Here is a 12,805-nt window from a genome sequence, read left to right on the forward strand (position 1 = left end):
TTCAAGCCTGGAATTTTCATGTGTTCACTTTCAGTTGATTGCCACTGACCACCTGTTGTTCCTGAGGTGAGATGTGGTCTTGTCCTTCTACTTTGGTCATAATCCCTCCTGGCTTTGTGTGCATAGCTTGCTCCTTCACTGGCTTTTGAGACGTGTGTTCTCCATAGTGAACTGTCCACGTGTTTGTGATGAGTGCTGTCACCCCTGACCAGCACTGAGCTCCTTCTGGGTCCTTTACCTTGCACAGTATTTGAAATGGCAAAGGATGAATTCCATCTTTTGGCGGTGCCCGCGCAGAGAGCTGGTGTTCCGGACTGTGGCTGTGCATTTTCCCTCGTTTATTTCCTGTAGTCCCTGTAGAGCCATCTGTAACAAAATAGTATACTGGCCTGTGCATCAGAGGGATGTAAAATTACAGTATTCCAAAGGTTGAAGGTCTGATTTTTTGTTAACATGCCTGATATACATCTTGAATAAATAAAGTCTTAACATTTTTCTTTTAAAAAAAAAATCTTTGTAATGTTGGGCTTAGGAGGAAAGGGAAAATACTTAAAAAACTAACAAACCAAACTATGTGGGAAGACAGCAAGTATTACAAGCAGTGTTCGGCCACCAACTGGCTTTGACTTGTCCCCAGGCCGACTGCATAGGGTTGTTGGGAAGAAAAAAAATTAAATGATAAGAGTGTTCTGAAAACCAATTGATTACACAAATTTAAACCTGACAGTATCACTGGGTTTAACATTTTTAAAAGATCCATCAGTGGATTCTGGGTGATTGTGAAAATACCAGAGTAGGTTGACTGGTATTTAATTCAGTTTTAATTCTGCCAGCAGGCCTGTGGCCCAGGACTTCCCATCTCTGGGCCAGTTTCCTCATCTGCAGACGGGGGCACCGACATGGGGCAGAACAGGTGGTACCCGTGGAGGTGCACTGTGGGCTGTACACATGCCACGTCGCTGCTGTGGCCCTTGCCTTTTCAAAATGAACAGGCACCCTGCTGCTCTGTGTGGTGGTCACACAGGCTTGGGCACTCAAAACGTGAAACACCAGAAATGAACACAGGCCCATTCTGTTTGCCTTTATAGTCCTGTATTCTACATGTTTGATACAAGAACTGTAAAATAAAGCAATAGCAGCAGGTAAAAGAGCAGATTCAGGGGACTGAAAAGATGGAAGAGATGGAAAGAAAGGCTGAAAATCCATTTATTTATTCATTTCCTGAGCCAGGTCCAATGTCAGTAGAAATGAAATTAATCAGGTTAAGAGCTGACAAATAACAGGAAAGCATAGTTATGAAATGTAAAAGCTGAATTGGTACAGAACCGCAAAGAGGTATTTAGTATTTATAGTGCTAGATTACAGTCACTGCCTGATGACGGTATGAATTTTCATAAGTTGTTAGAAAACCTAGGGAAATAACACACGATTCCAAGGAGCTAAACCTGGGTTCTGTGACTTATTAGTAAAATTGAATGTATGACCATTTCCTTTCCCCTAAATCCCATGCCCATTCCCACTTTCAGTCCCTCTCTGAATCTGAATCCTCCACTCCTTTCCCTGGTTTCGACGAGAAACCAAAGGCACTGTGAGGCCCTTATGGTCTAGATAAATACTAGATGGTAGGAAAGAGTCTTCTCCCCAGCTCTGAAGTGGGAGGGCAGGAGGAGGCAGGTAAGAAGAGATGTGGAAGCTTCTAAGTGGCTGGCTTCTGCTATCTCAGATGTGGGATGAAATAAAAACCCATCAAAACGCAATGCCATTTCATGTTTCCAGTTTTTACCTCATCTCAAGTCAAATCTCTGCTCTTTATTAACTGGTCCTGTAAACAGACACATGCTTGACCTTCTGGTTTTAAAATATTCCATGTCACTTTACTTTCCTTTTAATGTGTACACACTAAGTTTAAGAAAGCCCCCTAACAATCCTGGTATGACATGACTTCAATTTGGTCTATCTTTATTCTATTAACAATAGAACTTCATCTTATCATCAACTATTGTATTAAAGGATTTGAACAGTAATTGACACATACTTCTACTTAATAATGGTTTTCAACCAGGCAAAGCTCTCTGTGGTTTGAAAATGCTGGCCATATTCTACTGACAGCTGAGAACCACTGGCCCGGAAAACAACCATTCAGTCAACTGAATTTTATTCAGACCACATACCTGCCTCTTCCCAAGTAAACAATGCTTAACTCTTAGATCCTTTCTAAAAAGCTCTGAAGTTACTCCCCCTCACCCCTTGGCACAGATGAGGATAAACTAGTTTTTTAAAAATAGAGCATCTTTCAATACTTGGGTAAAAGTTCTTGTCTTCACACGTATAGTCTCTTCTGTCTCGTGAATGGGTATGCCAAAATGCTCTTTCATTTACTCTTCCTCTCTATAAAAAACTCTTGTCCCAACTAAGTAAATGAGAGCTGTTATGAACATAACACACCTAGTATATAGCTCTGAAGTATACTGTCACCCCCATGCTCACCTCCATGTGAAACTACTCAAATAACTTTTTGGCTGTACATGAATCTGCTAACACAATTAGGTGGGCTGGGGGTGGGCTTCTGACCAAGGTACAGCCAATTCCTACACTGGACATTGATCCTTGATAAGACTTGGTGTCAAAAACAAGAGAGACTAGAAACAGGAGCAGAGGGTCATGATGTAGGAAAGAACCTCAAAGGTGTAAGCTAAAATTATCATAGGAAACTTCAGCAACTCTGGGTAAGCAAAAGCTGTAAATAACAGCAGGTGGTGAGTAGAGAATGGCCAACAATATCACAAGAGTTGAGTCCCAGGCATGGCAGAGCCCAAGCCTAAAGATCCATCCACCACTTCCTGCCGTCAGGCTCCTGGAGGTGCCTTGGATCCAGGATCAGTTCCTTTCTGTTCTTTCTGACACCTGGGGATTTTATTTTTGGGTGGGAGATGGAGTGGTGGTATGGTTCATGAGTTCCCAAGCAAATATCTTTAGAATAATGCCACATTGCTGTTTGTAATTGTGTCCTCCAAATGGAACAACTCCCATTCATGTCTCATTTTTAGACTTCCTTTCCTATAAGTTCCACTCCATTATGTTGATTTTCTTTTCCTAGAATTCCTTGTACTTAACTGCTGCATATGAAACTTTGTTGATATATTGTAAAACTTTACCTACACATTTTTCTACCTGTTTAAGCCATATGTTTTAGACAGTTCCAGAGAATTCTATCTTTCAGCAAAAAACTGAAATGTCATAAAAGTCAAGGAAATGCCAATTAAACCAAAGTCAAAGTGGTCTCCTGATGATTGCTCCAAAGCATATTTTATAGGAATGGAAATTGGGTCAGCTAGGAATTAAATTAACCATCACGTTTCCTTAACGATAATTGTATAACCTTATGTCCAAGATATTCACAGCTGAGGACAAAAAAAAAAAAAAAAAAAAAAAAGAAAAAGAATAATGTCACATTGCTTGAACTAATTTGTTGGCTTTAGAGTCTTATGTTTGTCCTAACTTGAGATTCCTACCAACTAAATAAGCCAAATTGGAACAACTAGTTAAGCCATTACCATTTGTTAAAAATAATGCAACCATTTTAAACTCTTATTTCCCTGACCAAATCTGAGAATGTTTAATCCATTTAAGTTTTAAAATTTGGTAGGTTTAATGCTGATGTTGTATGTTTACATATCAGTTGGTACAATTTACATCAAGTTTTATACTTATTTATTTTTGCAAAGACATTATATACAACAAAGACACACATTCAATCATTAGGAATTTGCAAAACTTCAGATCTATACCCTCAGGTTTGTCCGATCGTGATATTTCTGGTAAGGGTCATCAGCATACCAGTTTCGCCTCTTCCAGAAAGACGTTGTCATCTTATCTAAGAGTTTACTCTGGGTTTTATTGCAGAACACAAACTCCCTTAAGCGTCTTTTTCTTGCAGACGTCTTTTTCCATAATTTTTTCTTATAGCCAGCCTGTTAGATGGTATTACAGACATTTAAAACTTTATATTATATAGGACACAACAGATACTTTCACTACCCATGTTTTAGTGGCCCAGTGGGGACAACAGCTCCACTGGGGCTGACACATTCTTTGAGACTTATGGTTTTCAGTGGGGAGGGGAGGTGGGTAGAGAAAGCATGTGTAGTCTGAAAAAAGATGAATTAATAATTTAATATTTTTGAAAAAAAAAAGATGGTTTTAATTAAAACAACAGAAGATAAAACTAAAAACAACTTTGGGGCTGGTAAAGTAGGAGATAATATATAATAGCTAACTGTATATGCATTATCTCATTACCTCTTCAACAATCTTCAACAACAACCCACTGTTATTCTCATTTCATGCATTCAAACTGTTAGTTAGAGAAGGTAAGAGACAGACTGAGGTCGGAGAGCTCATGAGGGCTCTTTGCCACCGCAAGGTTAGGAGGGAGGGAGCACTGGCTGGGGTGTTGCCACTGATGTTCACACGAGCGAGCTGGGCATTGCAAGGGCTGAGAAACAGATCTCCAACACAGTGCTTCGTTTATTCTCTCTACACAAGGGAAACCGATTTTTACAGGAAGTGCTTTTCTAAGGAATGTAATCACTGCTAACAGTAGGTGCAGTCTTTCTCAAGTGAGGGAACGGCCAGCCCAAATATTTAACCTAAACTGCCATATATACCACCCATGCTTTATTAATTTTGAAGAATTAACTTTTGAAGATGCAGAAGAGTAGAATGAATATAAAAACTGTAATCAGAGTCTGTTTGGAGTAGAAGAGACTTTAGGTGCCACCCAGCTTGATGCTTGGCTAAAACTACACAGTGAAGTTGCTAGGGGAGGTGAGACTAGAAACCAGGCTATTGGTAAGAGCCCTTGGCTCTCCTCAAGCCTAAGGTTCCTTTATGGTGCTGCCATAACCAACTAGAGCTCACTGCTGAGAGGTCGCCTTGGGTTTTTGACATGCTTTACTGTCATCACTGTGACCAGCAACTTCAACAAAACAGGGATGCTCAGAAGGAAGGTTACTTAAGAGTTCTGGTTTTAAAACACCAGAGAGATCAGACACCTGCTACTCACAGCCTACAGTTTTAAATTCAGAGATTCAAACCTAAATCCTCACATCCATGTAATAATTTTCTAGTTTGCAGGGCAAACCAAGTTCCTGCAGTGGATCTCTGACTTACAGAGAACTAAATTGCTGTCCTGGCCATCACCACCAGTATCCTCTGAAGACTACCCTGTAGCCATTGGAGCCACTGTGAAAATGCTTGAAACTTTTTAGACAGTCTGTCTCTAGATTCAGAAATGCAAGGAGGGAAGAAACAAAAATTAGGGACAGCTTGATGAAACTGCCACAGAAAATATTTTCAGTTTTCACACATTAATTAACCCACGCACATTTTGTTTTCCTTTTAAACATATATTTTGATGGAGGCCATTCTGTACATTGTGGTCCTGAGTGGGGGCTAGGAATTATAATTTTATGATTGGAGAGTTTGATCAGGTCCTTTAGAGCAACATAAAAAATCCAGAGCCCAATACAAGGGATGTGAAAAGGAAGGCAAGAACCCCCTTTCCTTTCCCCCACCATTTCATTTTATCTACAGTGAGCCCAGGAACTGGAAACAATTATTATAACAAAGGGGAGAAAATGTTTTCAGTGGTTCAAAATTTGCAAGACTCCTAACTATCAGAACTTTTATGTAGCTACCTATGAATTATACAAGTTCCATCAAAAACTGGTCTGGGAAACTACCACAGTATTGTTTCAAAAGAGAAACGAAGACTTCCAGTATACCCACTTATCTAGAAATTTAGTACTGCTATAAAATAGGGGCTGATATTTTCAATCTTTTTAAACAGTGAGAAAGTCCACAGGGAAACATATTTTGCTCTTAAAAGAATCATTTGTTAACTTCCAAATAATAAAAGGGAATTAGGATTTAAACAGTTAGGAAAGCCCACAAGTGGTTTTGTAGAACTCTGGTCTTAATTAACAGCTACTCCATTTCTGTGAATAAGGGCACGAATTAAAAGGCCCACAGGCACTACACCCTGAGGCAGAGGGCAGAGCAGCAATAATTTTTCAGAGTCAACCTTAGAGGCTGAGGTCCCCAGCCAGAGTAAGTATTAGAATTCTGTCTCATTCACACCTACAGAGAAAAACATAAAACAAATAAAAACAAGTATATCTGGGGTTAATGTTCTGCCATAAAGACTAGAGAATCCGATTCAAGACAAGCTGCAAAGCTCTTCAGATCCCAAATCTTGAGTCAATCAACTAAGTCCATGATGAAGTCTGCTCTGCCATTGTTAACGCTCTAGGCTTAATGGAGCCCACGAACAGGTTATTACACGGAGGGGACCTTAAAGAGATCCTGGTAATCATTAGATAAGACAGACATGTAAAGGACCCAAGGTGAGTCCTGTTGTATGGTGAAGACTTTTGCCACTGTCAACAGTATTTTGTTTTATGGATGCTTTCACGGCTCCTTCATGTGGATTTAGAGGAGATGGGCTGCAAAGCATTATAAAAGCCATTGGTGGGAAGGGGGAAGATCATGCCAATGATCAGGCAAACTGAACTCTGCTTCCTTTTAAGCTCTTGCCCACACTCCTTTTTCTGTCAAGCAACAGTGTGAAGACTCACCTTTCTCCTTAGCCAAAGGCCAGAATGAAGTCGAAGAAACCTGTGGATGACCGCTTTCACAGTCTTTCTCTTTCCTTTTCTTGAACTGTAGTATGTCACACTTCTAACTGGTAGCTTCAGAACATTTGGAAGCAAGGGGACCACTCTAAAATATATTTTAAAAATTTTAAGTCAGCACACTGACTAAGGAATAAAATCCATTGCTATATTTAGAAGTGAGAGAAAAGCTTCACCACAATGGAGCTGGCTTTTAATATACATTGCTACCTCCAATGTTCCATGACACTAAGCATAAATTTTAGAATAGCACCTATCACCAATTTGTAAGCCTTTCATTATCCACCCCCCTCAATCCCTATGAGAGAATCTATCATACTGTATTATACTCACTAGGTTTCTTATTTATTTTAACCTGTAAACTCCCTGAAGACTTTAAGTTACTAATCTTTGTATCTCGTCTGCCAAGTACAGTGCTGGGCACCCAGGAGTGCCTACTAAATATGTACTGACCGAATGAACACCACACACAACTCAGCCTTGTAAACTGTGCATCTTATTCATGCTACACTTTGGCTGACAGTTTTCCACCCAGGAAACCACAGAGTTAACACTGGAAGTGCTCTGTTTGGTAATCCCTGCTGCTGGCATGCAGGCATCCAAACGCCAAGCAGATTCTCCTACTCAATCAGGCAGTCTATATAATAAAGCAGCAGGTAGGCAGAGTCCCATCTACCTGTAAGATGCTTTTACAGGCATGAATATTTTAGAAATTTTGCCCAAACATCCTATTTACTGAAATATACTTTACCTGTTCAGGATTGTTGTAGTATGTCTGCATGCCAGATTTCTGACTGATGTAAGAAGTCTGGGAGCTGAGGAGACAACAGGTGTTTGAATGTGGCTAAAATGTCTGGTGAACAGTACAGAAATAAGACAGGCATTCTTGGTACAGTTTTGATAGGCTGAAGATGCCAAAATATTCAGGGGCCGTAAGATTCCTGTAAAGATAGAAGCATATATACTTAATATGATACTGCAAAATAAACATCCAGATATTTAAAATAATGTCTCAGAGCAACCAAATGTTATACACAATTAATATGTCCTGGGCATTGGGCTCACCTGAGCTTTTTACCAACTATCCTGAGGTATAATTTACATACCATAAAATTATCCATTTTATGTATACAATTTATGATTTTTTAGTAAATTTAAAAAGTTGTGCAACCATCACCACATCCAGTCTGATGTGTCCTGACTCTATGTCCAGCACTAGGAAACAAAACATATGAAACATTGATTCCCACCCCCAGATCCTCTACTCTAGAGACACAGACTCCCACACATAGTGCCATGGCAGATCAAGACACAAAAGCGTGGAGAGCTCCCTGGAGAGACACTACAGTGGCCAGAGAAGGATTCATGAAGAAAGCCAATAGGTACTTGAGTCCTCCTCTAGAAAACGAACAGGCCACGGGAGGAGGAGGAACACATTCCAGACAGGTTGAACAACACGAGCAAAATCATGGGGGCAGAAACAAATACATGCTTGGGGCCTGGGCCTGCCACAGGGGCTGAACACTGCTTGCTTAATCGAGTCAGAGATGAATGGGGAGAAGTAGCCAGAAGTACAGCAGGGCAGATCAGAAGGCAGATTTCAGAGAGCCTCAATGTGTGGGCTGAATGCAGTCCCCTTTATCTGTCCCCCGCAATACAGCCAGACTAATAGTCCATGGCTGCAAATCAGAATCACAGAGCTCTGACTCCAATGGTAGACTCTGTGGAACTCAAGAATGTGCGTGTTAAAAAAGCACCACAGGATGACGGAAATGCCCTAAAACTGGACGGGGGTGATAGTTGCACAACTTGCTAATCTGATCCCAAATCACTGAATTGTACACCTCAATCAGGTAATTTTATGGTATGAAAATTCTACTTCAATAAAGTTGGTTAAAAAAAAATATAAAAGCTCCACAGGTGCTGATGATGCTCAGCCAGGGCTTAGAACCTCTGCCCTATGTCCAGTGACTCAATTTCACCTAACTAGTGGTATGGGGGTAAAATGCTTAGGTCTGAATGTCTGGGTTCACAGCCTAGCTCTGTGACTGATTAGCTGTGTGGCCTCTCTGTGCCCCAGTTTCCTGAAGTGTAAAATGAGATTAATCATGGGGAGGTAGTGAAAATGGCACAGAGAAAACCTTCAATGAACGTAAATGGCAGGTAATGGAAAGCTGAGGACTGTGTAGCAAAGACAGTATAATGTTAACAGGTGGCAGAAGGAACACTTAAACCCTTATTTTGCTTTCCTTTCCTCCATCAAAGATAAGTTTTCAAACTGAAAAGAGTAGCATAAACATTCATGAGTTAGCTGAAGAATCAGGAAACTATTAAGAGAGCCCTCACACCTGGCCCTTGGAAATCACATTCTCTACTCAATGTAGAAATGTAAGTCTTTGGTTATAAATCATTTGTATCTTGAAGAACTAAAAGGATTTGAAGGTGTGATTACAAGCCAGGAACTAATCTTTGCAAGACTCAGTGAATTGAAGAGGAAAACTGTAAAGAAAGGTCCCAATTTTCAAAGGTCATATAAAGTATGGGCTCTCTATTATTCTTGACAGATCTCAGTTAAAAAGGAAAAAAAAAAAAACTCTCAAAGATTCTTGGAAATCACCCTGAATGAAATGAACAGATAAAGTCTGGAAGATATAGATGAATAAATCATAGACTCATCTGTAGAAAAAATAATGTTGGACTGGATTAACAAACAGGTGACCACCCAGAAAAAAAGAGATTGTCACTAGGAGTCAGTACGTATACCTTAAAAAGAACTAACTTCATTTCATTTTTTGATATAGTCACTAGCCTGGAAAATCATGGAAATGTCTTTGATACAGTGTATCCTGACTTTAGGAAGGCAGCTGATAAAGATTTCTTTATTTTCTAAAGGACAAAATACGGAAAAGTGGGCAGGATGATAGAATTAAGTAAATTCCAACCTGGTTGGAAACTATCCCCAAATTAATAGATTGCTGTTCACCAGGTGAAGCTGCTACCTGGCTCCCTAATTAACTGTTTTGTTTCCATTTCTTTTGAAGGGCATGTTACAAAAGGCATGTTTATCAAATTTGCATAGAAAACAAGCTGGGCCCCATGACTTATGAACATATTTGTTAAAAATTAGAATATCAGAATTCAAAGTGATCTCTGTAAGACAGAAAAAGGGAACCAAAACCAACAAGATGAAATTGGGGGTAAACACATTGAGGTTAGAAAAGAACGGTTCCTGAGGCAACATGAAGGGTGAACCCTGCTTGAGAGCAGTTCTTGGGAAAATGAATTGGGGAGCTTTATCCACCATCCCTTCTGGTGGACCAGCCATGGGAGTTAGCTTGTAAAAACCTAACAGTCTAATTTAGACTATGTTAACAAAAATGCAACATACAAATCGAGGGCAGTAATGGTTCCTTCAGTTCTCTGCCCTGGCTGGGCATTTTAATTCAGACTGGCCTTCTCTAAATACACTCCCGTAGAGGACACAGAAGTTTCCACAAAGCAGGGGATACAAAAACAAGGTTTTGAAAGAATAAGAGGAGGCAGAAGGAACAAGAGGTACAAAGGTGAAGAGGAAAAATGGAATAGTATGTATGGGGAGATGCAAATAGCTCTGTGTGGCAGGAATGGAAGGTTTGGTGGATGTAAGCTGAACTGGGTGGGTGAGTGGGACTGTGTCTAAAGGAGCTGTCTTCACACTTTTTGATCCCATACCTCCCAAAAGAATTTTGAAAACTATATACCCTTCCACAACTTTTTAAGTAATATCTATAATTTTAAATAGTTAAATTGTTAAAAAGGATATAATTTCCAGTATATTTAAATTACTAACACTTTAGAATAAACTTTCACATCACTCTGTAAATGTTTGCAATAGAAACTAAGTATCAGTGAGTGGATACCCACCCACATCATCTATTTTTAAAAATGCAATGACAATGAATTCACCTAGATGAAAATAAGAACTTCTTTTCATCAAAAGACACTCTAAATAGAATAAAAAATACAAGCCAGAGTGGGAGAAAATATTTGAAACATACATGAGAAAGGACTTATATATAGGCTCTGTAAAGAACTACTATAAATCAATAAGACAAACAACCCAGTAGAAAAATGGGCAAAATATTTGAATGAGTACTTCATAAAAGAAATTAAAATGGCCAATACATATGTATAAAGGTACTCAGGCTCATTATTAATAAGGGAAATGCATATTTAAACCTCAATCAGGTACCACCACAGACGCACCAGATTAATAAAAATCTGTTAAGTCTGACAATATCAAGTGGGCACACACTGCTGGAATGACAGTAAATAAGTACATCATTTTGAAAAACAATTTGGCAGTATCAGGCAGTGCTGAATATACTCATACCCTGACCTAGAATACACACACACACATTTTAAAGAAACTCTTGCACTCATGCACCAGGACACAAAGTTAAGCAGCCTTGTACATTGTACATTGCCTCAAAGTGTAAACACTCAAATGTCCATCAAGAGTAGAATAGAGAATCGTGGTATAGTCACATAACAGACTATAAAATAGAACTGAAAAAGGACAACAGCTACATGCAATAGGAATGAATCTACAAAGTGAAAGGTTAGATGCTAAAGAGTATGTACTGCAGGATTACATTATGTAAACTTAAAAACTAGGCAAAACAATTTATTATTTAAGGATGCAAAAACAGATGCTAAAACTATTACGAAAAAAAAGGCAAGGTAATAATTGTGATAAAAATTAGGATAGTGTTTATCTTTGAGAGAAGTAAAGAATTTTGACTGGGGTGAAAATTCCAGAAGTGAAGGGGCTTCAGATAATGTTCTTTCTTGACCTGGGTGTTAGTCACATGGGTGTGTGCTTTAGAGTTATTTGTTAAACTGTCCATCCATGTTCTATAAATTTTCTTTATATTGTATTTCACCAATAAAAAAATACTTCACATAAACAAGCTCTTCTCTAACAGCTGGAAAATTTGCATTGTAGCTTTCTTCCCTTGAAATGATTTCTATTCCTTTTCTCCCACAGAATTTTATCCTAATTTATTTCAAATGGAAGTTATTTATTGACCACCCTATCCTTTTTAAATGATTTTTCTTTGTGCAACCAGCCCTTAGAATGAAAGGAACTTAATTTAGTTGCCTTTATTCCTGTAATTTCAGTCAAGAAGTCCTCAAGACCATCCTTATGTCGGTACTGTGGTTGGAGTGAACACAACAGCCACAGTCCCTGCTGGCTTTCTACATACATGCTGTGAATCTCATACACTCAAGTTTACTCGTGCCAGGCACTACACAAGGTGCTGCACGTGCCCGAGCTCATTTAAGCCCATGCTAGGTGGTACTCTTGCCACGTTACAGATGTAGAATCCGAAGTTTGGAGAGAATAAATAACTTCCCCCAGGTGAAAGGTTAGGTTGTGAGTGGTGTGGATGCCAGCCTCTAAATCGTAAGGTTAGGCGGGGCTTTCGCCTCCCTCGTCTCCCTTTGCCCTGGTCCCTTTAGTTTCTTTTTAGAGAAGGAGGAACGGCGAGGAGCTGGTAAGGGAAACCGCGAGGCCCCTAGGCCCGCACGGGACCCCCAGCGTCCTGGCTTGCCTGCCACGAGCCGCGCGGGAAAGCAGCCTCTGACCTCAAATAAAAGATACTTTTTTTTAACCTGTTAGCTTCTGGGCCAAAAACTCACTCCACCCGCCAATACCAGGACCCCTTGCTCTGAAGGAATAAATGGAATGCGTCACCCCCCCACCGACCTGAAGCCGCTCTCACAGCACCTGCCAACGCCGCCGCCGCCATCTTGCCAGCCCCACTACGGCGGCCGCGTCGGGTATAAAAGCTCCGGGGCAAAAGAGCATTGAAGAAACGCGATCGGGTGGAGTCAAGGAAGGGAAAATGAATAAAGGAGCAGTCAAGCCAACCCTTTATTGAATGCCTACTATGTGCCCGCGCTGCCCTTTACAGCTGTAAAACTCAAAGCGGTCACGGGAGGTGGGAGAGCAAGGTGGCAACAGCAGTGTTGTAAGCCGCATCACTTACTGATACATCCTTTATTCCTGAAAAATTGAAGTATAACCATCTCATTGGTTCTCAAACTGTGATCTGGGTACCTGG

At 40.1% G+C, this 12,805-nt stretch overlaps 1 protein-coding gene across 1 annotated transcript; it reads right to left on the reverse strand.

The window, feature by feature from the left end:
• Positions 1–3,694: 3,694 nt before the first annotated feature.
• MRPL35 (mitochondrial ribosomal protein L35) lies at positions 3,695–12,508 on the reverse strand. The gene is made up of 4 exons (XM_037807039.1): positions 12,448–12,508; positions 7,447–7,636; positions 6,639–6,783; positions 3,695–3,971 (listed from the first exon to the last, which is right to left on the reverse strand). The coding sequence occupies exons 1-4, from the start codon at positions 12,488–12,490 to the stop codon at positions 3,783–3,785; spliced, it is 567 nt and encodes a 188-aa protein (XP_037662967.1). The 5' UTR covers positions 12,491–12,508; the 3' UTR covers positions 3,695–3,782.
• Between the last annotated feature and the right edge of the window lie 297 nt (positions 12,509–12,805).

The sequence above is a fragment of the Choloepus didactylus genome, chromosome 17, assembly GCF_015220235.1.
Source record: "Choloepus didactylus isolate mChoDid1 chromosome 17, mChoDid1.pri, whole genome shotgun sequence".
Lineage (NCBI taxonomy): Eukaryota > Metazoa > Chordata > Mammalia > Pilosa > Megalonychidae > Choloepus > Choloepus didactylus.

Coding starts and splice junctions, on each gene's coding strand:
- MRPL35 (XM_037807039.1), bottom strand. CDS start 12,490: ATGGCGGCGGCGGCGTTGGCAGGTGCTGTGAGAGCGGCTTCAG. Junction 7,637..12,447: donor TGCTGTGAGAGCGGCTTCAG/GTCGGTGGGGGG, acceptor CTATCTTTACAG/GAATCTTACGGCCCCTGAAT. Junction 6,784..7,446: donor ACTACAACAATCCTGAACAG/GTAAAGTATATT, acceptor AATATATTTTAG/AGTGGTCCCCTTGCTTCCAA.